The 23,898-nt window shown below is 50.3% G+C and overlaps 1 protein-coding gene across 3 annotated transcripts; it reads left to right on the forward strand.

Annotated features, from left to right (window-relative positions):
- The first annotated feature begins 41 nt into the window (after positions 1–41).
- Positions 42–23,310, forward strand: PCID2 (PCI domain containing 2). Of its 3 annotated transcripts, none has more exons than XM_064585881.1 (14): positions 42–425; positions 8,019–8,108; positions 9,866–9,939; positions 11,475–11,540; positions 12,436–12,477; positions 13,469–13,523; positions 16,257–16,360; positions 18,519–18,594; positions 19,386–19,527; positions 20,554–20,654; positions 21,505–21,578; positions 21,711–21,836; positions 22,433–22,556; positions 22,824–23,310. In XM_064585881.1, exons 1-14 carry the CDS (start codon positions 390–392, stop codon positions 22,911–22,913), a joined length of 1,200 nt encoding a protein of 399 aa, XP_064441951.1. In that variant the 5' UTR covers positions 42–389; the 3' UTR covers positions 22,914–23,310. The 3 variants fall into 3 exon arrangements, with proteins under 3 accessions (XP_064441951.1, XP_064441952.1, XP_045725704.1); XM_064585882.1 differs by lacking the exon at positions 42–425 and adding an exon at positions 517–787; XM_045869748.3 differs by lacking the exons at positions 42–425; positions 8,019–8,108; positions 11,475–11,540 and having other exon boundaries at positions 9,891–9,939; positions 12,396–12,477.
- Positions 23,311–23,898: the final 588 nt, after the last annotated feature.

A 23,898-nucleotide genomic window follows, 5' to 3' on the forward strand; every position in this document is an offset into this window, starting at 1 on the left:
TGACCCCGCCCCGCCCCCGCCCCGGGCCGCCGGGCGGCCGCCGCGCTGCGTGGGGAACTTGCAACGGTCTGGGGGGCGGCGGGGCGCAAGCCCGGTCAGCCCCGGGGGCCCAGCGTGCCCCGGGCGAGCCCGAGCGCCCAAGTGGCGCGCACGAGGCGTCCTCGCCGAGGGACGGCGGCGAATCGTAGCGCACACACCAGCCTTTCTCGGCCTGGGCGCGCCGGCGTGCCGGCCCGGGGCGCACGCTCCGGCGGACTCTCTCCCTCCGGAACCAGGGTGCGGGGAAGGCGGGGCGGGGGGCGCGCGGGCCGGGACGGACTGTGGGCCGGAAGTGAAGCGCCCGCGGCCGGGCGCGCGGGCCCCGCCCACTTCCGTCGGAGGGAGCGGCCATGGCGCACATCACCATCAACCAGTACCTGCAGCAGGTAGCGCGCGCGGTCAGTAGGGTCTGGAGCGGGAGCCCGGCGGCGCTGGCGACAACGTGTGGGCCGGGGCGAACCGGTTCGCCCACTGTGCCCGGGTCCTTGGCCGCCAGAGGGAAAGCGAGGACGGCCGAGCAGGCGCCCCGGCAGTGCTGCCCGGGGACCCGGGGGTGCGCCGATGGGCGTTGGCCTCAAGAGGGGACGTGCGGAGGGGTCCGAGCGGGCCCGGGAGGCCCGTCAGCCGCGCCTCGGGACAGACGCTGGGAGGAGGTGGAGGCGGCAGGCGGTGCGGCTGCGAGCGCTAGTCCAGCCATCACCTGGGACACGCCTCGGGTCCCCTTCTGGCAGTTAATAGCCTTCGGGAGGTGCGTCTCCACGGAATTCCGCCCGGACAGCCTGTAAACGCCAGAGCCATACTTAAAACATGGGTGTTTCTGAGCTCAAAACTGGCATTCTTTCCACTAAACTGCGCTAATTCCCAGAACTAGAACCGTGCTGATAGGGAAAAGGGGAAGTGGATTTTTAAATGTCTGAAGGAAGCATTCCATTGGTGATTTAGAATGTATGATTGAGGGTCTGGGAGGACAGTGAGCCCCAGGTTTCTAGCCAGGGCAACAGATGAGCAGAGCAAATTTGGAGGGAAAGTTTACAGACAGCGTTTTGGACATGTTGAGTTGGGGGTGTCTGTTGACAACCAGGTAAAGATCTTTAGGAGGCAACTTGGAGATAGTCTGGCACGACTGGTGATGAGGGAACAGAAGGCCAGCTGAGGACAGGCAGAAGCTGACACCCCACAACCCCCCCCCCCCATGGGATATACCTGACATTCCTCAGGCACTCCTGGCTGCCCTAAAGGAGAAACAAATAGTTAATTTATAGAGATTATAATCCTGCAAGACATGAGTCTCCCTCAGTTTACAAGTGTCTTAGCAATTTATAAGAACAAAGGTTTCCTATCATCAATAACCTAGCTTCCAGAAGGGAATGTAGATACAATTAAATGCCCTTAAAACCTGCAGCCCATTGACAGATTCTTGAAGCGGGGGAGGGTAATGTTCCTCCAGGAAGCTCCCGACTATCTTCATGGTAATGCCTTGCTAGGTGGAAAAAACAACCTTAACTTGGCAATGGCAAGGCCTCCAGTATCCTGTGAGTCTTTAACATACAAAAATCCTTTTGAAACCTCCCTTTTCCTTACCTCCCCCAACTCCCAGGTGTATAATCAGCCACCCTGCACAACTATGGGCAGCATCTTTTTCTGCCCATGGGTCCTGTACCTGTGTTTTATTAAAACCACCATTTTGCACCAGAGACGTCTCAAGAATTCTTTCTTGGTCGTCGGCTCCGGACCCCACCCCACCAAACCTCACCTATATTCCAAAACCGCATCGTTTGGTGCCCAAACGTGGGGCTTCCGAGTGTTTTCATCTGGACTCTGAGCCACGGTGCAAACTTGGTGAGTACTTTCTCTTCTCTTCCTTTACTCTCATTCCAGGGGCTCTTCAAGGAGTGTGGTGTTATTGGAACACTTTCATGTTGATTGCTCAAGCTGCATTCTTTTAGCCTGTGGCTACTCTACGGGGAGGAGAAAGTCTGCTTTTTGGCTGGAAATTAGTACCCTGGCTGGGATGGTAATAAGACCCAGAAACTTGATGCCCTCTCTTTACTTCTGTCCTTATACGAAGTTGTCTGTCTTGGGCATGGGACGGCCACCTAAGTCACCAGGATGGCTGCCAATCTTAAGACTCCTGTGTGAGGTTTCCTCCCCCAACTTTTTTTTTTTAGAGATTTTATTTATTTACTTGACGGAGAGAGAGACAACGAGAGAGGGAACACAAGCAGGGGGAGTGTGAGAGGGAGAAGCAGGCTCCCCGATGAACAGGAAGCCCGATGCGGGGCTTGATCCCAGGACCCTGAGATCATGACCTGAGCCGAAGGCAGACGCTTAAAACTGAGCCACCCAGGCGCCTCAGATTTCCTCCTCATTGATCTAAGGTGATTCCTTCCACATCCCTGGTCTAGCTGCTTCTGGCCATGGGACCTCCACTCAGAGCCGGCCGAAACCAGTACCCAATGAAATTAAAACCTAACTTCCTAGGGAAGTTGGCTGTAAAGACCACATGTGTTGGAATGTCACTTAGACCATGATGGATTTCAGTTTTTACAGTTTCTAATCAATGTCCTCTACTAACCACTTAAATTATAAAATTGGGTAATTTCCCCTTGTAAAACTTTTCTAGTATTTTTCATGGGTTAAAAGTGGCAGGGTGATAACACAGCTTTCAGGGCTTAGGACTGCATGGCATGGGTATTTTAGTCCATTCGATAGCACCCATCTGTAGCCTAGGATGTGATGGGCAAGGGGATATCGGCATCCCGCCGGCATCCGCCCTACGGGGCCTTTTATGGCAGGAATGCCTTCAGGGGAAGGCAGAATGGTGATCAATAGTGGTTTCTCATTTGAGGGACTCCTCTGGTCGCTTTTGACAGCTGGAACCTCTGACCTGTCCTGCGTGGGATGCCTCCCGGGAGTCGGGGGGATTTGGTAATGGACCTTCTTTACTTTTCTGGGAACATGGCCTCAGTAGGCTTCTTCCCTTCCCAAGGACTCTCCCTTAGGATGCCTTTTTAACCCATTGGAAACAATTTGGATTGCAAAATTTAGGAAAGGACTGATCTGTAACACTGCATGGCCTCAGGAGATCTGTCAGCTAGATCTCTTCTGCAGGAAACAGGATTGTAATCTCTGTAAGTTAACTATTTGTTTTTCCTTTAGGGCAGCCAGGAGTGCCTGAGGAATGTCAGGTATATCCCATGGGGGTGGGGGGGTTGTGGGGTGTCAGCTTCTGCTTTGTCCTCAGTTTGCCTTCTCCCTCATCACCTACGTTCTCAGAGGAGTCTTATTTGATGAAGTAGTTGGGGTGATGGGAGGAATAACCACTAGTGCTTGTTGAACTCGTACTAAGAACCAACGACTCTCATGTACAGTGGCTCGTTATTACCACTTGTCCTGGGAGGCGGGTCCGTTGCAAGCCCCATTTTACAGAGAAGGTTCAGTGGTTTTCCAAGGCCGCTGGGCTAGTTAGTAGCACATTCGGACCAGGAGTTCTGGCCTTAGAGTCCGTGCCCTTAACATGAAGCTCACTGCCTCTGTTAGCCTAGGTTTCAGGCACCATTTCCTGTCCTAGTCAGAACCTACCTATTTCTCAGGTTCCAAAGTGTACTGTTTTTTGAATCTCAGTGACCCTCTCAGTTAGGACACATTCCGTATTTCATACTCCACAGCATCCTCAGCCAGTAGCTATCTGTGGACAAGTCATAGGTCTTTCGTTTCCCTTCTTTGTGATCGCTTCCTAGTAGCTATCAGGTTGGCAGTTTGGTTTTATTCTGCTCATAAGTTTCTGAGTTCTCTTGTTGGTTTCTTGGATGCAGGCAGAACACATGCATTCGTGGGTCAGAGACCAAGGGTCTTGTAGCTCAGCTCAGCGCAGCTGGCAATGTGGGGTCAGCCTGCCGGTTCCCTTGGACCAGTGGGCCCAGAGGGGTGCCTGTACCTGCATCCAAGAGAGAAACCTGGAATTTGGGGCATCCATCCGTTTTGTAGCAGGCGGTGAGCAAGCCTGCTTTTTGCTTGGGGTTAGGGAAGGGGGGAAGACATTGCTTCGTTTCTCAAAGTAATAAACAGCCCTGAACAGTGGCCCGAGTGAAGGAGCTAGAGGTCGGGGCCTTGTGGGCCAGCACATCAGTTTGAGAGGCCCAAGGAGGGCTGTCCTTCCTAATGGTTGGCGGTAGCTGGGATGTCAGCGTTCGGCACCTCAACACGCCTCCAGTTTCGTTTCTGTTTGGAGAGGACAGGTTGAGTTAAAGTTTTCCAAGTATTCTACTTTTAAAAATTGTATTTAGAACAAGATCAGTTTGCGTGTACAGTTGACCCTTGAACAACGTGGGGGTTAGGGGTGCTGACCCCCCCGTGCAGTTGAAAATACATATATAACTTTTGGCTCACCAAAAACAACCGATAGCGTGCTGTTGACCAATAACATAAACAGTGAATCAACTTGTTTTTTGCGTTGTGTTCTATATTATGTTCTCACTACCGAGTTAGCTAGAGAAAAGGAAACGTTATTAAGAAAATTGTAAGGAGGAGAAAATGCATTTGTAGCACTCTGTTGTAAAAAGTCTAGGTCAGACCTGCTAGTCGGGGCAGCTGTGCTTCTCCCCACAGCTGGAGCTGCTCCGTATTCCTGGAGTTTCTTTGAGGGCTGGTATTCTTTGTTTGGTGTCCTTTACTTCATTCTTCTGTCCATTCTACAAATTCTTATTTCAAATGGCAAGTTACTTTTTAAAAACTATTTACATTTAAAATTGTAATTTTCCTCCAAATTTTTATCGTGAAAATTTTCAAACCTACAGAAAAGTTGAAAGGAGAACATTGAAGATGTGGACACCCTCACCTGATGCACCACGTTTCTGTGTCCTTCCCTCCGGGCACGCGTGCTTCTCTTCCCTGAACCATCTGAAAGGAGGTCGCTGCCCCCGATGCTCTTCCCATGGGCCTGAGGCTGTGCTGCCATCTGGCTGCAGGGCCTTTAGCCCAGCCGAGAAATGGAGCGTCAGTGTTTTCTGAGAGCGCATTCAGACTCCACATCCACCCACGGTGCTGTTCAGAGCCTCCTTGTTACCTGCAGGGTCCAGTCAGGTCACACTCCAAACATGGTGGTCTTGCTCTTTAGTCTTTCATCTAGAAGAGTCCTCCTGCCAGTTTCCAGGAGTGGATTTGTTTTATGACAATTAACTTTTTAAAAATGTCCAGGGCAGTGGACTCATGGCTGTGTCACTATCTGCCTTTACTTGACTCTAGTGAATAGGTTTGGGCGAACCTGGCTAGTGTAGACGTCCTGTAGCCTCTGGAGGCTTGCATTCGTGCTCCCAACTGCCCACTCCGGCGTCCAGAGACCTTTTCCCATCTTATTGATTCATAATCTGTTGGACGGACTGTGAGAGCCTGTGAACATTCTGCCCCACACCCTTTCCAAAGTGCTTTCAGCTTTTATTCGTGGTCTTTTCCCAAGTGGGTTATTGCATGAGTGTTTGCCAAGTGGTGATTCTCTCACTCTGTTTGTTAGCTACTACTTCATCTGTTAAAAATGCTTTTCCCAGTGCTCCTTTTTAAAAAGTATCATAGATTGTTGTTAATGCCAAGTTATAATCCAGAACCAATAATAAGATTATTCTTACTCTTTCTGAAGCTCAACTTGTCCCAAATTTGGCCACTAAGAACTCCTTCAGACTGGTTTCTGGGGCTTTTTGACAGGTCTTCCTTGAGCCCTGCTTTGCCTCCTGGCACAGTAACGTCCATGCCAAGCTCATGGATTTCTTCCCCTGTCCCAGCACTGGACCAGTCCTTTCTCCAGGGAGCTCTGGTTCCTCTTAGTGGTCGTGGAGTTTGGGAAATGAATCTGAGTGCTGGTGTGTTCATTGCCACTGCAGGGCGTAGGGGGGGTCAGTACTTCAAGGCCTTGTTAGCAGATGGAGCTAGTAAATGTATTTTTTAAAACATTTTTAAAAAAGATTTTATTTATTTGACAGAGCGGGAGCACAAGCTGGGGGAGGGGGGCAGAGGGAGAAGCAGACTCCCCCGCTGAGCAGGGAGCCCGATGCGGGGCTCGATCCCAGGACCCTGAGACCATGACCTGAGCCGAAGGCAGACGCTCCACCGACTGAGCCACCCAGGTGCCCCTGTAAATTTAAGAAATTATGTGTTCTGGGGGCACCTGGCCGGCTCAGTTGGTGGAGTGTGCAACTCTTGATCTCGAGGTTGTGAGTTCAAGCCCCATGTTGGGTGTAGACATGACTTTAAAAAAAAAATTACAAGTTATAAGAGTAGATGAGTTCCCCCCTCCCTGCAACCTCCATCTACCGCCTTAGAGCCAGGAGGTCACGAGGTGACCAGCAGTAGCCAGGAAAGAGAACTTTTTTCTGGGTGTGCCGAGAGCCAGCTGCACCTGATGAGGTCTGCAGTCTGTGGACCAGGCCCTAGGGACACCACGGGAATGTTGCCACCGGGCTCCCCTGGAGTGCCCCTGCACGGTCCACTGGGGGCTGCTTACGTGGCAAGGCCATGGCGTACTAACAGCCACTAAAACAGGTGACTGGGTGGCTGTGGCCCCAGTGTCCCCTGAGCTGTGTATTAGTTCTTTGAGATTTGTCCGCGGTCTGTTGTCGTCTCTTCTCCTCGGCACCTGCTGTGACAGTTTTGGCCGCCTTCATCAGCTTCCTTGAGGTAAGGGCGGCGATGGGACCAGTACTTTGTGATTATTCATAATACCTCCCACAACCCTACACAAATATCTTTTGTTTCTTGTTGTAAGGTAGACCGTAGACGTGGGATTGCTGCCTTCTGTGGTTTTGCTGGGCAGTTGAGTGCCATATTCTTGATCACATTAGTTGTCTTAGGTGTAAACTTTCCCAGCCGATGCCCTAAGTGGTGTTGAGAGTCCAGGAGCTGGATCCGTTTTGCCTGGGGGTAGGGTTGCTGCATTGGGGGGAGAGCAGGTGCGTGCCCTCCCTCGCAGGCCGATCCAGCCACTTCTCGCCTGCAACGTGGGGGAGCTCCAGTCGCTTTCTGTGGTTGGTCGTGGCTAGTCCGGCCTCCCCGGCCACGCTTACCGCTTCTGGCGGTGCGTCTCGCGACGGGAAGTGATGTGAGCGCCTGCCGCGGGTGTGCAGTCCAACTGCACGTCGTCCCTGACCGCGTCTCGTGTGGGCATCGAATGGACAGAGCTAACCCCACCGTAGATGAACCATGCTGTGTGTGCAGCTTTCTCTATGCTTGTCTTCCTCTGCCCGTTCGGATTTCTAAGTGCTTGTTGGGTAAATAAAATCTTCAGACCTCGTTTGGTTTTCTGGTTACAGAGGTCTGCCTCAGCACAGGCCCCCAGGACGGAAATCTGTAAAAGCCTCCTGAAGGCCCAGCCTGCACCCCAAGGGCCCAGGGGCAGGCACTTCTTCCTGTGCTCCCATGTCATACGCAGTTTTTCTTTTCCTTCCAGATTGAGTTAGGCACTTTCCTGTGACTTTGCGTTTGTCTTTTTGTTTTGTTTTGGGTTTTGTGTGTGTGTGTTTGTTTTTGCTTAACAGTAAGTACATTGTGGACGCTGGCGCATCATCACCGCTGGATCCATCTACCCCTGTGTCACCGTCTGCTTAGCTTTGCCGTTCCCTGTTTCAGTTGATGTGTAGGTTGAGTGGAATGTGGCTTTTAAGCCCTTTTTCTCCCCATAAGCTTTCTAAGTGAATTCTCAAGTGTCTGAACGACTGAATAAAACTAAAATAACGTGCCTTCCTTAATCACCACTGGCTTACCCTGCTTGTTTGCTGTTTCTGACAGTAAATCACGTGTTTCTTTGCCGCCGAAAGATCTCATTTTGAAACGTTGCTCTCGTTTGCTGCTGCCAAGAGCCCGGTGTGTTCTGTCGTTGCTGTGGCTCCTCCCGAATCAGGAGGATGGATTTTCGAGGCGTACAACACGTTTAGGTTCTGTGAGGACAAAACGGTTTGTTTTCTACTCCGCTTATCTCTTTTCAAATGTTTCAGGTCTATGAAGCCATCGACAGCAGAGATGGGGCATCCTGTGCGGAGCTGGTGTCTTTCAAGCATCCTCATGTCGCCAACCCACGGCTCCAGGTGGGCGAGGGAGCCGCACCCGCAGGTGCTCCCTAAGAGAAGCTGAGAGTTTGAATCAGATGGAAACTAACATTGCCGCTCTTTTGAAAAATTTTGAAAATTTTAACGTTCATTTACTGTATGTCTATAATTGCAGTTCATTTATCGAGCACTGTGTGTTTGATACCAGGCTGAGGTGTGCATCTTATGCTCTGTAATAACTCCCAAGGGACCCTCTGAGCCTCAGAGACATGCAGTGTGGAGCAAGGTCGTCCAAGGTCATCCAGCAGACAGGCAGTGGGCTAGGCTGTGCCCAGGCCGGTCTGTCCCCAAAGCCCACAAACGTGTCCTGTTATAAGTAAAGCTTAGTGGGGCTGAGCCATGTCTCCTCATTCCTGTGCTGTCCATGCCACGGACGCATAGTTGGCTGGGTCAACAGAGATCTATAGCCTGCAAAGGCGGGGGTGTTTACCATCTGGCCTTTTATGGAAAGCATTTGCCAAACCCTGCTCTAAACCATAAGTGTCCTTGATTTAGCAGATAAATGATATGCAAGCCCTGTCTTCTGTAGGAAGTATTCTTGGCATTTGGGGAAGTCCCATTTGCTCATTGGTTCCCTTTGTGAAACTGGAATGTGGTCCTGTTGGGGCAGTTTTTCTTTTGAAAGAAATAGGAGCTCTGTATATTAGAGATCATATTGGGCAGAGTATAGGCTGCACCTTAGACCAAATAAACCGGTTTGTGGAGTAGAAGCAGGCTCTTTTTAAAAGGTAGGGTTCCCTGGGTGGCTGTCCTGTGTGACAGTGTTGAAAACCATTGCTCTAAGGGGCTCGCTGGCCAGACACTCCTCAGCCTTGTACCACCGTGGGTGGGTCTGCCATCCCTCTGTGATCCAAGGCCAATCCCCGTTGACCTACTGAGGTAGCATTCCATTCGCTGGTGGCCGTTGTCTGCCTTAGTTATTTCTTTTTTTTTTTTTTAAAGATTTTATTTATTTATTTGAGAGAGAGAGACAAACAGCATGAGAGGGGAGAGGGTCAGAGGGAGAAGCAGGCTCCCCGCTGAGCCGGGAGCCCGACACGGGACTCGATCCCAGGACTCTGGGATCATGACCCGAGCTGAAGGCAGTCGCTTAACCAACTGAGCCACCCAGGCGCCCTGCCTTAGTTATTTCACCAGGGACGGAGGATGGGGATTTTCCTGCTGCTGTCCTTTTCCTTCCCACACTCATGCACATGGATATGCATACGTATTAGTGCATCAGGGACTCACAGACTTCTTTAATTCTCTGTTCTGTGTGACCCCGTGACGCTCATATGGTCTAAAATCTGGCCATGGAGAGGGAGGAGGGCGTTGGAAGTAAATGTCAGCTAGCCTAGCCCAGGACGTAGAGCAGGTGGCTCTGTCACCAGGAGGTGAGGAGGGGGGATTCCTAACGTGGCATCACCTCTCACTCACGCCGCCTTCCTTATGGAGCACACAGTAGCTGCTTCATAAACACTTCTTCACTGACTGGCTGCTGAATACTAAGGTCCACACGAAAGTGCCCGGAGTATTCCTTGGACTGTGGTAGGCACGGCAGGTGTGTTTGGTGCCCCGTCACCCTGTCACTGGCCACGACACGTATGTGTGAGATCACAAGTGCCAGGTGCCCGCCCTTCCCCTAACTGTAAAGTGTGCATTCTTTTGAAACAGGTTCGTCTCAGTGTCTTTCTGCACATTGCATTCTTTTGCTGCCTTTTAATTTTATTTTTGTCCTTTTTCCTCTTATCATTTAGATGGCCTCCCCAGAAGAGAAGTGTCAGCAGGTTTTGGAACCCCCTTATGACGAAATGTTTGCTGCTCATTTAAGGTAACCCTGGGGAGGAAGAAAAATAAAGCAAATCTGGAAATTGCTGAATCGACTAGGGATTTTATTTAACATCATCTTAGGCTTGAGAGGCACCCGGGTGGCGCAGTCGGTTGAGCCTCTGACTCTTGGTTTTGGCTCAGATCATGAGATCAAAGCCCCAAGGCAGGCTCTGCCCTCAGTGGAGAGTCTGCTCCCTCCCCCCCCTCACACGCATACACTCTTTCTCTAAAATAAATAAATAAATAAAATCTTAAAAAACACATCATTTTAGACTTGAAACGATGGATAATTTGCTTTGAAAAGAAAGTGTATTTGTTTTTTGGAGGGTTTTTTGGTACTTTTTAAATTTAAATTCAATTTAATTAACATATACTGTGTTATTAGTCTTCAGAGGTAGAGCTCAGTGATTCATCAGTTGCGCATCACACCCAGTGCTCCTTATATCAATGGGCCCTCCTTCATGCCCATCCCCCAGTTACCCCAACCCCCCACCTCCCCTCCAGCAACCCTCAGTCTGTTTCCTGTGATTAAAAGTCTCTTATGGTTTACCTCCCTCTCTGATTTCATCTTGTTTTAAGAAATGTGCATTTGTAATTTCACTTTGTTAAAGCCTATGAAAATTTTCTGAAGCTTAAAATCCTTTAAATTTTTTTTAAAGATCTTATTTATTTATTTGATAGAGAAAGAGAGCACACAAGCGGGGGAGGGGCAGAGGGAGAAGCAGGCTTCCCTCGGAGCAGGGAGCCCGATGTGGGGCTCGATCCCAGGACCCCGGGATCATGACCCGAGCCGAAGGCAGACGCTCAACTGAGCCACCCAGGCGCCCCGATACTTTAAATTTTTAATGAACGTTTCTTCATTTGAAAGCGCACGTATGCTCTTAAATGTGGTAGAGGCACTGCTCGCGTGGGCCGCGTGGCAGTTGTGTGTTGAGGGGCGCACGGCTCACCACGGCCGTCTGTTTCCGTGGAAATAGGCCTGTGCTTCACGTCTTCGCCTTGCCGGCAATGGGGCTAGAGCTGCAGAAAGTGCACGAAAGACTTGCTCTTCGGGGACATCTCATGTCTGCTGTTTGCCCTTTGGAGGGTGGGGCCGGGCAAAGCCGGATGTCCTGAAGCACGAGGCATTGGCTCGCCCTCCTGCCTGTGCCCCTCCAGGGCTTCCTTCTCTGGAGAAGTCGGGGCGCCACTGGGCTCCTGGTAGTGTGAGGCTCCCTGCCATCTCCTGTCTGTAGGTGCAGCGGGAGGGCCGTGCTCGGCCGTGACCAGTGCCTGGCACTGAGAACGTGCTGCAAGTAGGATCTCCTCCCGGGGCCAGAGAGCAGCGTCCCAGAACAGCATGTGGGTTTCCTCTCCCCCAGCCTGTTTCAGTTCAAAGTCACCGGTGTGTTTCTTGTCCTCCTTCTAGTTCCTGTAGCCTGTAGCAGGATAAGCGGCACGCTCAAGCGTTCTGGATGGAAGTGAGGGGTGGGGCACGTGGGGCTCGATTGCAGGTCCTGCTGCCTGTGTCCTCAGCCTGTGAGGTTTTCTTCACAGATGCACTTACGCGGTGGGGAACCACGACTTCATCGAGGCGTACAAATGCCAGACTGTCATCGTCCAATATCTTTTGTCGTTTGCGTTATGATTTAAGATCTGGAGACATCAGGCCACTTTCATTCATACCTTTAACTAGAAAGGAATTGAAACTAACTTTGGGAAGAGAAACTCGTTTAGCTATTTCATTCAGGTGCTTAGATGTATTCTGGGCCTTAAGACTGTCGTCCAGTTACCCGTACAATGAGGGGGAACACGGGTGATGGTTAAGGGTTTTACTTAATTCTGTTGTGAACAGTGGTATTTCCTTTAAAGCATTAAGTAGAGCTACAGGGACTAGTTAGTCCCTTTGGCAAAATAGGAGAACGCCAGATTCCAGGCATAGATGGACAAGAGTGGACTCCACATGTCGTCACTGAAGTGTGGCCACTGAGACCTTCAGCCAGCCAGTGTCTGATTTAAGTCATTTAAGTGCTATCTCCTAGCTAAGGCTTCTGTCAGTGAGTGTTCTAGTATTTATGTGTAACTCTGGATTTTTAGTTTGCTTATTTTTTAACTTTCTTGTTTAAGTATACAAAAGAGAAAGTTGGCCACTAACTAGCTTAGTCTCCTTTGAATTTAAGAATTCTGTAATCAAGGAAATAAACTTTATACTACAGATTCTAAAGCCTATTATATATGTGATTATCTGGGTTCAGAAAAACCAAATAAAATGTTTGAGGTTCCCAATTAAGAAAATCTTACAATAGTCTCTTTGGGGAATGTATGTGTAAAGCAAATATATTTACTGTACTAATACCTAATGATATTCAGATATTTGTAATTTGTACATTTTTCCTTCAAGAACTTGCCCCTATGATATATAATCTTCTAAACCTAAAATTGAGAATACTTCATATTTCTTACTCTTATCACTTCTAGCCTTGCCTTAGATTTTGTACGTTGTTCCTTAATGTAGTACATCGTTCCTGCGTGCATTTCAAGCCCACAAAGAAGAAAACTGGTAAGTATGAACAGAAATAACTGGAAACTGGCAAATGGCAGGGTTTAGTTTTTGGGTTTTTTTCTTTTTTCTTTTTTAGCAGAAGCTTTTTAAAACTTTAAGTAAATATGTGTTGTGTTTTCTGTATGGATATTTAATGTTACATGTTGACCTAGGATAATATCAACACGGATAGTGGAGTTTTAATGGTCAGTGTAAACTTTAAGTGGCGGACCAGCCAGATTGTTTGCAGTGTGTTCACATAAACATAAAGCCTTGTTTTTATTTCAGACCTTCCATACCCCAGAATGTTTGTTATTTGTCAATTCTGAACTGAATTTTGATTTTAATTTGGATAAAAGAGCAGGTCAGCTGCAGTTCATGTGGAGTGACTAGAGTGAATAAGTGGTAATTGGGTTATTTTAAGTTCCTTGACAAACTGATTCTTAATTTTATGATTTATTAACTGTAGGTAAATACTGAAATTTTGTGTTTACTAAAATAACTGAAGGCTTGCAAATACCTTTTACTGAAAAAACAAAATCAAATACCCTCTTTAAGTGAAGACTTGTCTTAACACATAAAAGTATTTCCACCAGCTAAATTTAAAAAAAAATCCTTTTACGACATTTTGTCCATTACGTTTTCTGGGTCCTGTTAGAAGGTCTTACTAAACCACATCTTGCTTTAACGGAGCTGCTTAGAGAGTGGTTGAAGGGAAGGAGAAGGTCCTGAATAGCGTGAGGAGGTGCTGTCTGGGGCTGAGGACCCTGGACGCAGCGGGATCTAGGCTTCTGGGGAGTCCGGGGCAGCGGGTGAGGGGCACTCCAGTGCCTGTGCTGTCAGGAAGCCCTGGCGCCGCAGCCTGCCCTGACGGTGGATGAGAAGGCGGCAGGAGCCTCGGGTTCCTGGAGGGGTGGTGGCCCCCGCGGACGGAGGTAGCTCTGGGTGTCGGGAACGGAATCTCGGACCTCGTGGCCTCTTCCAACGTGCTTGCTTTCCTGCCCCGCAGGGCTCTGCCCGTCATGTATGCCGTAGCACTCGACCTTCGAGTCTTCGCCAATAACGTAAGTTTAGTTCTCGTCACTGTTCTTTTAAAACTCAATCTCAGTTTCTATCTTTTGCTTAATTTCATGTCATTCTTCCAGAAGTTTTGAGGGTTAGGATGTGGGTTAGCACGTACCTGGTGTAGCGAGCGGAAGGGCGGGAGGTAGCTGGACTGTCTGGGTTGGTGGGTTTTCCTGCCGTGGGTGTAGACGGAGGTTCTCTGTGTGTGTTAACCCGTTATGGCAGATGGCAGATTTTTTTAAAGGGGCGAGGCAGTAACACGAGCAGGTCTGCGTTCTCCTCTGCTGTGAAGATGTGGCTGTCCCCCGTCTTGAGGAATCCCACCCTGATGTAGATGGGGGCAGCAGCTAGGGGTCTCTCTGGTGTAGGGGGTTGGTTTGCCCTTGGGGGTCAGCGTAAGGCAGTTCTGGAGCGGCAGTTCTGAACTAACACACCTTTATGGCTCTAAAAACTATAACTTCCCATTCTGAACAAGATGGGGTAGGTACAGTTTTCCTTTCCATCCTGCTGAGAATTCGGAAGCCAGCACGACTTGCAGACCAGCAAGTGGTGGGTCTCCTGCATTTGCTTCTTGCTTCCTATCCTGGACTGGGTCCCAGAGGAGCCTCAGATCCAGGAAGACCGACAGGCAGAGATGAAGAGGCCCCAAGGAAAGCAGGAGGGGGGTTCTGGACAGACTTCTTCAGCAGTCCCTGCCGCAGCCCCCCAAACTGTGCCAGTCCCCAGCGCTTCAGCAAAGCCCTCGGGGAGCCGGACCCAGCCAAGCCAGCGGCAGCTCCCCACTAGCATGGCGTCCGCTGCTGATGCGAGATAAACAGGGTCCACGTGACCTCATACCCCAAATATCACTTACGGAGAATCTCAGCCTGTGAAGAGAGACGATCCACAAACACCGGATGTTGGAATTCCTTGACTTGCTCGTACCCCGGCCATCCTAAATAAGTCTCAGGAAAAGTCACGAACACGCTTGAAACAAATGAAAACATAGACGGTCTCAGCAAAGAAATAGAAGATGTAAAGAAGAACTGTGATAGAAATTTCTAGAACCAAAAAATATAACTTAAACGCAAATTAGGCTCCAAAGAGCTTTGTTTATATATCTGTTTGTATTTACCATATTAAAAATTTTTAACTGGGATTTAAAAAAATATTCCTCTAAAATGACAAGCCTTTTATGTGGTAACATAAGTGACGTTTTAAGTGAAAAATACCTATATTTTCCAAATGAACAAAATGTGCTGAGAAGAGTGCTGGATTTTTATTTTAATCTTACAGAAGCCGCCTGACCCCGTGTCCTTCTGCAGGCATGGTGTTGCGGCTTGAATATATGAAGACGGTCTGGCCTCACCCAGGTGTAGATGGAAAGGAGAGGAGTATTTTAATAGCCTTTCAGATGATTGTGGATACTCTTTTCCTCTATTACCAAAGCTCCAAGGGGTTGTTACGGTGTGTCCTCCGAAGCTTAGCGTTGAGCTTTTTTTGCTGTTGTATTGGAATCTGCTGGGTGTCCTGGTCTCTGGGTGGACTGTGTGCTCTCGTGTGATCTTGTAGCATCAGACGTTGATCATTTGGAAAGTTCTGGTTCACCGAGTCACAGAGATGTTCCAAATGTGGATGTGTTTCATTGTGTAAAAGAAAACCCCAAACCAAAAAAACTCCCATTTGTTAATGTCCCCAGTGACCTTATCTGTAAAGTTTTGGAGTAATGAAATGCTGCCACGTTCGTGGTGGTTGATGACAAGTTACCCAAAATTCAGATTTTTTTTTTTTTGAAAGCACAGATGTCATTGGCCACAAATACTGTCAGGTGTTTGCTTGGAATTGACTGGTTGTGTTTCACTTAAGCAAACGGTCCTTCGGCTACCCTCGCCTGGACCGCCTTGCTCGTCTGTCAGTCGCTGGTTCCGCACGCTAGCTGGCAACTCCAGCAGCTTCCCAAGCGCTTTTCCTGGAGAAAACCATACTGTCATTTCATCACAAAGAATGTTAAATATTTGTATATTCAAGAGCCAAGACTTAGGATTTACTGTGTCGTCAGGGACAGTTTGAAGTGACCTTGGTGTTAGTGTTTGACTGCAGGACTGTGCGGGGTGATGTTAGGGACATCGTGTTGCTGCTGCAGTTTGGTGTCGCTGGAGAGGCCCCCACGTTTTCACCTACCACAGTGCTCGCATTGTCAGTGCAAGTGACGGTACAATAAGGGGACAAATACTGGCCGTTGGTGTTGTCATGGAGATAGTTCTGACCGCATGGATCATGTGCAAGTGTTTTGAAGGCTCCCAGGGTTTCATAGACCGTACTTTGGGCACCTGTGTTAGGCGGTGTGAGCGGGAGCCAGCAGGTCCCAGGAACAAGGGGAGAGTCAAACCTGGAGATGACTTCGGTGTCTGTCGGAAGTGTGTGTTTTGGGGTTTTGACTGGCTGTAGGCGGGGGCAGAGCGTGAGCCCATAAGGAAAGGCTCCTGGAGGGGTGCAGGGCCCCGTGCCCCAGACTTAGAGAACAGGCCAACTCACTAGCTGGAATTGGTTGAAGAGTTGATTTGTGTAAGAGTCAGGCTACGCTACCGATTTCTCAATTTTTAACAATGCTAACATCAACTAGAAGATTTCACCAGAGCTGCTCGGGACTCTGACCCTCGGTTGCAGCCATTTTTGCTTCTAGCAGCAGCGGAGGTTTCTTTCCCACTCAGGAATTGAGAGGAAATTAAACGTGACTGTTTGTGTTCTATCAGGCAGACCAGCAGTTGGTAAAGAAAGGGAAGAGCAAAGTCGGGGACATGCTGGAAAAGGCAGCCGAGCTGCTGATGAGCTGCTTCCGCGTCTGCGCCAGTGACACGTGAGTACGGCGTGGAGGTGGCCGCGCTGGCGGGTGACGCTTGTGTTCCTCCCGCGTGTGCGCGGACCCCATGGTCGTCATTCCGATTTGCTTAGCTAGTCCGCTGCTGTGTCCAGGATGTGAGAGAGAGAGAAGGTGGTGTGTGAGGTTTGCCTGGCATGGTGTCTGTCGAGCGCTTTCCTCCTGCCCCTGCGTCCCTTTTGCACCTGGTCCAAGCCCTGTCCGCTGGGAACGCGCCCAGCGGCTTGTGCTGAGTGCAGGTCTGCGGACGCTCAATTCTCCAACCGTCTTTACTTTGTCTTCCTTTTTGTGTGCTAGGTGGAGAATTCTAGATAGACCGCTTTTTCTGCTGGCGCTCTGGCCGCGCCGCCTCCTCACTGTGTATCCCGCCGTGTGACTCCGTACTCCCCTTTGTTAGGGTCCGTCCAGCGTCTCGGATCTCTGCGCTGATGTGTTTTGTTAGAGCCTTCCAAGGGTGATTGCCACATCCTTTCTCCCACTCCCTTTTGTCCGCATTCTGTCTCCTTTGAGACGCCAGGCTCACGTATGTTAGACGCGTGTCCTGCCACGGACACGGGTGCCCTGTGTTCCCCTCTTGAGCTGTACGTGTTTATCGTGGGATAACTGGCTTTCTTGATGCGACACCCAAAACACAATAACCTAAGAAAAAATAGATAAAGCAGACTTCATCAAAATTAAAAACTTTGTGTTTCAAAGGATGCCATCCAACAAGTGAAAAACAACCATAGAATGGGGAAGATATTCGCAAATAACGTAGCTGACAGTAACCTGTGTCCAGAATGTATGAAGATAAGTAATACGATTTATGTGGGCAAAGCCCCTGGATAGACATTTCTGCAAAGAAGATAGACAAATGGCCAGTAAACCCACAAACAGGTGCTCAACATCCTTAGTCAGAAAGGAAGCGCAAATGAAAACCACGGCGGGCCGCACTTCACACCCAGCAGCGTGCTGAGCGTGCGGGGGGACTGCAGCGGGCTGGGCCTCAGAGAGACCCCTCGGGGGTTGCTTCCTGAGTGTCACCAGTATTAGAGTGTTTGGTTTGTTTTCTACCCTCCGAGGCAGGCAGTGTTCATCATCCCCGTGTTGATTTGCGGTCACGGCGCCAGTGAGCGACAAGAGTCCTAGAGGGGCTGGCCGCTATCACAGAACAGACTTTGTTTTTAAACGCTGACCGCGGTGCTACACTGAATATTCCTATATGGGAGGGATCTTAGGGATGGTCTTGGGAGGGTTTCTTTGTCCCTGGCTTGTGAACAGCCTGTGGTTCCATACCGGCGTGTTTATTTCATATGCTTTGACCCCATGCCCTGGGATTTCGAGTGTGCAGGCGGCCTGCTGCAGGCCCCCCTCTCCGGTGCCCCGTTGGTGGGCGTGCAAGCTGCACCAGAGAAGAACCAGCGCAGGGCGCAGATACGCGGCAGGCTCCACTGTGCGTTGTGTTTCAGCACTGTCGTGAAGATCCCCGAGCGTCTGACCGCGTGGACAGAATTGCACAGGGGACACTGTAGACTCCCCACGTGCCCCGTTGGCGTTTACTGTACATGCCGTATCCTGTCTGGTCACGCGTCTTTCCTTCTGTGCATCTAGCAGTTTTTTTTCTTCTAAAGGTTATGCGTCGGTCAGAGACTTCCCTAAGTGCCACACTCTCCTTTATAGTTTGAGGTAAAACTTACTGGCAGTGATTCACACGGATCTTGACTGTATTTTGACAAGTGTGTGTGCGTGTGTGACCCAACCCCTCCCGAGGCCGAGGACATTGTCATCACGCCGTCCCCTTCCCAGGCGGACCCACACCACGGTTCCAGTCTCCCGTTGGTGGCCGCGTGCACTGCGTCTTGTTCCACGTTGTCGTGTATTTCCGAGTCCGTCTTGCCCTCCGGATGAGCGAGCACACGTCCATTGAAAATAATAGACGTGTTGCCGATGAGGCAGTCAGAGGCGGCCCACACGCGTACTGGGGTCGTCTGTTGTGGCTGGTGGTTCGACCTCTGCTCGGGCTGCTTATTTCATGGGCACGGCTTGAGCTGTGGGGTTTTATCTCAAGGTATTAATTTTGTTTAGGCAGATTTGTGTGTGTGTGTGATTTATAAACACTGATTTCCTGGGTAACTTAAAAAGAACTGTTTTCCCGTAGCCGGGCCGGCATCGAGGACTCTAAGAAGTGGGGGATGCTGTTCCTGGTGAACCAGCTATTCAAGATCTACTTTAAGGTGTGATTCCACATGGGCGCCTTAAATACTCTGTGGGCCTTTTCCTTCTCCCTGTCTCCCTGGATGCCATCTCTGTGCCGGCCTCCCTGCCATCGCCGGGAGGTGATCCTCACCTGGCCGTATCCAGTCGAGTCTGTGGAGCTCCTGCTAGGTGCAGGGACTGTCCTGTTTCAGCCTCCACCCGAGGAGGGGAGCCCTGCATCTCCTGGGGAAAGCAAGGCGCCAGTGCCCTGAGCGGGTGGGCTTTCACGTGAGGGGTATGACCCCAGGCCTTCACCCGCCGCTGTTAACAATTAGCTACGGAGCAGGTGGCGGGTGGGTGGGTCAGGAGGTCCTTCCTGCTGCACGAGGTTGTCCAGCGAGGGGCGGCCCCATGGGGCACCAGCAGCTGGTGCCTGGCCCTCTGGGTGTCATCTGCACCACGCAGCGTGTGTTTTAGTGTTTCTTACGGACACTTATTAATCAGTTTTGGTGATGTAATTGGCTTTGTAATTCCCACTTTAAGGAGGCAAATAGGGGCGCCTGGGTGGCTCAGTCGGTTGAGCGACTGCCTTCGGCTCAGGTCATGATCCCAGGATCCTGGGATCGAGTCCCGCATCGGGCTCCTGGCTCGGCGGGGAGCCTGCTTCTCCCTCTGACCCTCCTCCCTCTCATGCTGTTTCTCTCTTGCTTGTTCTCTAATAAATAAATAAATTAATTAATTAAAAAAAAAAGGCAAATACTTGGTAAAGCGGAAGCTTTTGTTCGTCCTGCTCGTTTTGTTGCGTAATACTTGGAAGGGCTTGTTCCAGATCAACAAGCTACACCTGTGCAAGCCCCTCATCAGAGCCATCGACAGCTCGAACCTGAAAGAGGACTACAGCACTGCCCAGAGGGTGACGTTCAGGTACTACGTCGGGCGCAAGGCCATGTTCGACAGCGACTTCAAGCAAGGTTGGTCCTTAGTCTTTCTTGCCCGTGTTTTAGAGACCCTGGATCCTGAGCAACGTCCAAGAACGCTCACTGCCTCTTAGCAGCATGTAGGTGGCAAGCGGGTGGGGCCCCTGTCCTGCGTGTGCGCGTTTGTTGCTGATGCTGAGGTCGGTTGAGCGCGGGAAGGCCTGGGCCGTGTCTCTCGAACTCCTGCCGGAGTCGCAGTTACCGCGGGCGACTTTCTCGTGGGGGTGATTCGGCACCACTGTTCTTCTCTGGCATGTGCCTTCGGGGCGGCCCAGGATCCGGGACAGGGAGCCCAGGCAGCCCACCGCGTCTGTGTTAGACACGCCAGGGGCCGCCAGCACGGAGGGTTGCTGCGCGGCGAGGTGCTCGGGCCCTGCTCGTGCGGGCAGCGCTCTCGGAAACCTTGGCGCGGGGAGCGTCTGTGCGGGCTTCTCAAGAACACGAAGCCAGGCTTTTTCTTTTCAGCTTTGTGATTAGCTGACAGCGGTTGTTCTTTACGGTCTCCTCGGCCGTACTCGGACCAGACTCTGTAAACCCGCTCCTCAACAGCTGTGTGCACGTGAGGACCGGGCCTGGAACGGCTTCGCTTTCCGTGTGTTTGGGCCGGGGATTCTCGGCCGGCCGAAGTGACCGGCTGCGGGGGGCGTGCCCTGGTTTCTCTCCGGCGGGCTTGTGCCCACCAAACTCGTTCTCCTTCACAGAAGTTTGAATAGACCCACGGCTCTTGAACAAGGGCTGTCCTCCGTGGTTCTCCCGTCTTTTTTTTTTCCTTAGAATAGAAAGCCCAAGAGTAGAAACTTTTAAGTTATATTCTTTTGAAGTTTCTCAAGTTTGGTGTTGATGTTTTTCCTCCAGACTCATTTGAATACCCAATACAGCAATACAGCGAGAAATGATTGATCACTGTTAGCGGTAGGAATTGATGGTTCCCAAGACAGCAGCGTTTCAGGGGGTGCAGGGGTGGGACGCGGTGCGGGCGGGGGCCGTGGTGAGCGTGGGCGGTGTGACTTGTGTCTACAGCGGAGGAGTACCTGTCCTTTGCCTTCGAGCACTGCCACCGCTCGAGTCAGAAGAACAAGAGGATGATTCTGATATATTTGCTGCCAGTAAAAATGCTGCTGGTAAGTGATTCTACTCCGCTCTTTGAGGTCTCAGTGCTCAGTGAAGAGGTTGATAGAGTTTTAAAAATGTAGCAGGTGTCGCGTAGCTACGTAGTCTGACCTGCGTGTGAACACACCCCAGAAATGGAGAGTGGAGGGTAAGCTGCTTGGTGTGTGGCTGGAACCATTTATCTCCATGGCTGACGCTTTCTCTTAAAAGTATCTGCCTCAGAAGTGCGACGTATGTAAGAAAATAAATGTATGTTATTTTTATTGCTCCTAAGAACGTAAATTAATAGCGATGGATTAAGCAAGGAAGAGAAATGTGCCAGCCTCTCTTTAGGTATCTTATTTAGTCACCCAAAGTTAATTTGATACTTGAAAAGAAATGACAAGTAACTAGCAAGTTAATTGACTAAAACTTACTCAAAGTGATAGAGCTTCCTTTCCTCCTACTTAAAAATTTTTAAAAAATTATCCGAACAGTACACATGGCTCAAACTTGAATAGCTCAGGGTAGCTTGTAAGGGAAAAGCAACAAGTCGTACCTTTCTCCCCACGTATGAGCCTGCTTCCCAGAAACAACCAGTTGTAAATGGCTCAGCCGATTCTTCTGGAAGGCATTTTCGAGTTCCCAGCCCTTACACCGGCCTGTCTTCCGCCACGTCTTCCCCCTTGGATATGAGCTGCGAGGGTGTGAGGGGCTGGGCCAGGTGTCCCTGGGGCTCTGGCTGCCAGACCCACGTTGGTTTGTCAGCTGCTTCTGAAGAAACAGGTTGCAGGTTTTTAAGATGTGACTTCTTGATAGGGATTTTATAATTCTGTTAAAAATGAAAGACTCTTACTCTGGGAAATGGGCAATCTGTCTCAGGGTCACATGCCGACCATCGAGCTGTTGAGGAAGTATCATCTCATGCAGTTTGCCGAAGTGACCAAAGCCGTCAGGTACCGTGTCCTTTTCCATTTGGGGCTTTCAGACGCGGAGTTAATCATCAAAAGTCTCACACGTGTTGTGCGAGGGCTGGTCCTGGGCCTTGGTTTTCCTGACTGTGCATGCACATTTCTCCCCACACCCAGCGAAGGCAACCTTCTGCTCTTGAATGAGGCCTTGACGAAGCACGAGACCTTCTTTATTCGCTGTGGCATTTTCCTTATCCTTGAAAAGCTGAAGATCATCACCTACAGGAATCTTTTCAAGAAAGTGTGAGCTAAGTGTTTCCTTTATTAGTAAGTTTAAGTTCTCAGTGTGACTCAGCCCCCACACTGTGAAGGGCGATGACCTCCCGAGACGGGAGTGTGTGCCAGTGTGGACGAGGCCCCAGCACTGCCTTGAGCTTGTGCGGATGCACTCAGACCTCCAGGCCGCCCACGGCCGCCAGCTCCACGCACCCCAGCACCTCGCGGGCACGTGGGCACACCTCCGTCAGGTGTCCTGCGTTCTGTCCCGCGAGTGGGACAGGTGCTCTGTCCTTCATTCATAACCAACTAAGCCAGCCCCGCCACTCCTGTTTGTCAGAAAGTTGAATTCTGCATCCGTCCCTTTCCCCAGCTGTGGGTAGTATGTCCAGAATCGTGAGGGCCACGCGTCCTCGAATCCATAGGGCACGGTTCGTGGTAAGGGGTGTCCTGATCACAGAGACGTCAGAATGTGGGATCACGTGCTTCTTGGACTCTGAGATGAATATGGGGAGATGGAGACACAGGGTCCTGTTTTCCCTCCTGACTCGGGATGCCTTCTCGCCTTCGGAGTGCTTGAGTCCCGTCAGTAACCCATGTGGCCCTGTGCTTGCCCCCCCCAGGTATCTGCTGCTCAGAACACACCAGTTGTCTCTAGATGCCTTCCTGGTCGCCTTGAAGTTCATGCAGGTGGAAGACGTGGACATTGATGAGGTCCAGTGCATCCTGGCCAACCTGATCTACATGGTGAGACGCCCTCCCCAGCCGGCCGGGTCTGGAGCCGGAGAATCTCATGTAGTGGCTGGAAAGCCGTTGGTGTTTGTTAGAACTCCTGTTATCCCGGGAAGTGACCGGGCTTTGAGGGGCCGCGGGTGGGTGGACATTGTCTGTACGTCCCTGTTGTGCAGCGTCTCTGCATTTCTCCGTTGTCTTTGGAGCAGACCGCTGACACCTGGGGCTGAGGAGGGGTAAGCCAACAGGCTTGTTGTGACCCCGGCCGTCTCTCTCCCCCAGGGTCACATCAAAGGCTACATATCACATCAGCATCAGAAGTTAGTTGTTAGCAAGCAGAACCCGTTCCCCCCACTGTCAACAGTGTGTTGACTGTGCATACACTCCGAGGACAGGACAGCTGTGTCTCCTCTAGCTTTTGTCTGCGTGGATGGACTCGGTGTTGTCTGCAGCCGGACTCTGGGGCTCGTTTGCTGGCGCACATGACTCCTGGAAACCTCCATGGTCACTCACAAGTAACGTCCGCCGTGTAGACAGCTGGAGCTCCCTCTTGAGAAAATGGGCCTGTCCGTTCCCATTGGAGCTGGGGAAGTGTCCATGGAGGGCTCCGGCTCACTCTTCTTAAAAGCGTCTTCCTCAATTTTTATGTAACTTTTTCTGTAAAACGTCATCCTGAATTTATACAGATGGTGTATTCTTTATTTTATCTTAATATTTTCATTTGTTAAATTAGAACATTGTACATGATTAAAATGCTTGGTTAACTGAAGGCTTCTTTTTTTTTTATTCTTATGTTAATCCCCATACATTACATCATTAGTTCTAGATGAAGTGTTCCATGATTCATTGTTTGTGCATAACACCCAGTGCTCCATGCAGAACGTGCCCTCCTCAATACCCACCACCAGGCTAACCCATCCTCCCACCCTCCTCCCCTCTAGAACCCTCAGTTTGTTTTTCAGAGTCCATCATCTCATGGTTCGTCTACCCCTCCGATTTCCCCCCCTTCATTCTTCCCCTTCTGCTACCTTCTTCTTCTTCTTCTTCTTTTTTTTTCTTAACATATATTGCATTATTTGTCTCAGAGGCACAGATCTGAGATTCAACAGTCTTGCACAATTCACAGCGCTTACCAGAGCACATACCCTCCCCAGTGTCTATCACCCAGTCACCCCATCCCTCCCACCGTACCCCCCACTCCAGCAACCCTCAGTTTGTTTCCTGAGATTAAGAATTCCTCATATCAGTGAGATCATATGATACATGTCTTTCTCTGTTTGACTTATTTCGCTCAACATAATATCCTCCAGTTCCATCCACGTCATTGCAAATGGCAAGATCTCATTCCTTTTGATGG

This window comes from Mirounga angustirostris, unplaced genomic scaffold, assembly GCF_029215605.1.
Source record: "Mirounga angustirostris isolate CCGP_5_RB_7025 unplaced genomic scaffold, mMirAng1.0.hap1 SCAF_3, whole genome shotgun sequence".
NCBI classification, from domain to species: domain Eukaryota; kingdom Metazoa; phylum Chordata; class Mammalia; order Carnivora; family Phocidae; genus Mirounga; species Mirounga angustirostris.

Bases quoted from the DNA above. Each gene is read 5' to 3' on its own strand.
- PCID2 (XM_064585881.1), top strand. From the start codon at position 390: ATGGCGCACATCACCATCAACCAGTACCTGCAGCAG. The intron at 8,109-9,865 runs GTGGGCGAGGGA...CTTATCATTTAG, and splicing joins TCGCCAACCCACGGCTCCAG to ATGGCCTCCCCAGAAGAGAA. The intron at 9,940-11,474 runs GTAACCCTGGGG...TTTTCTTCACAG, and splicing joins ATGTTTGCTGCTCATTTAAG to ATGCACTTACGCGGTGGGGA.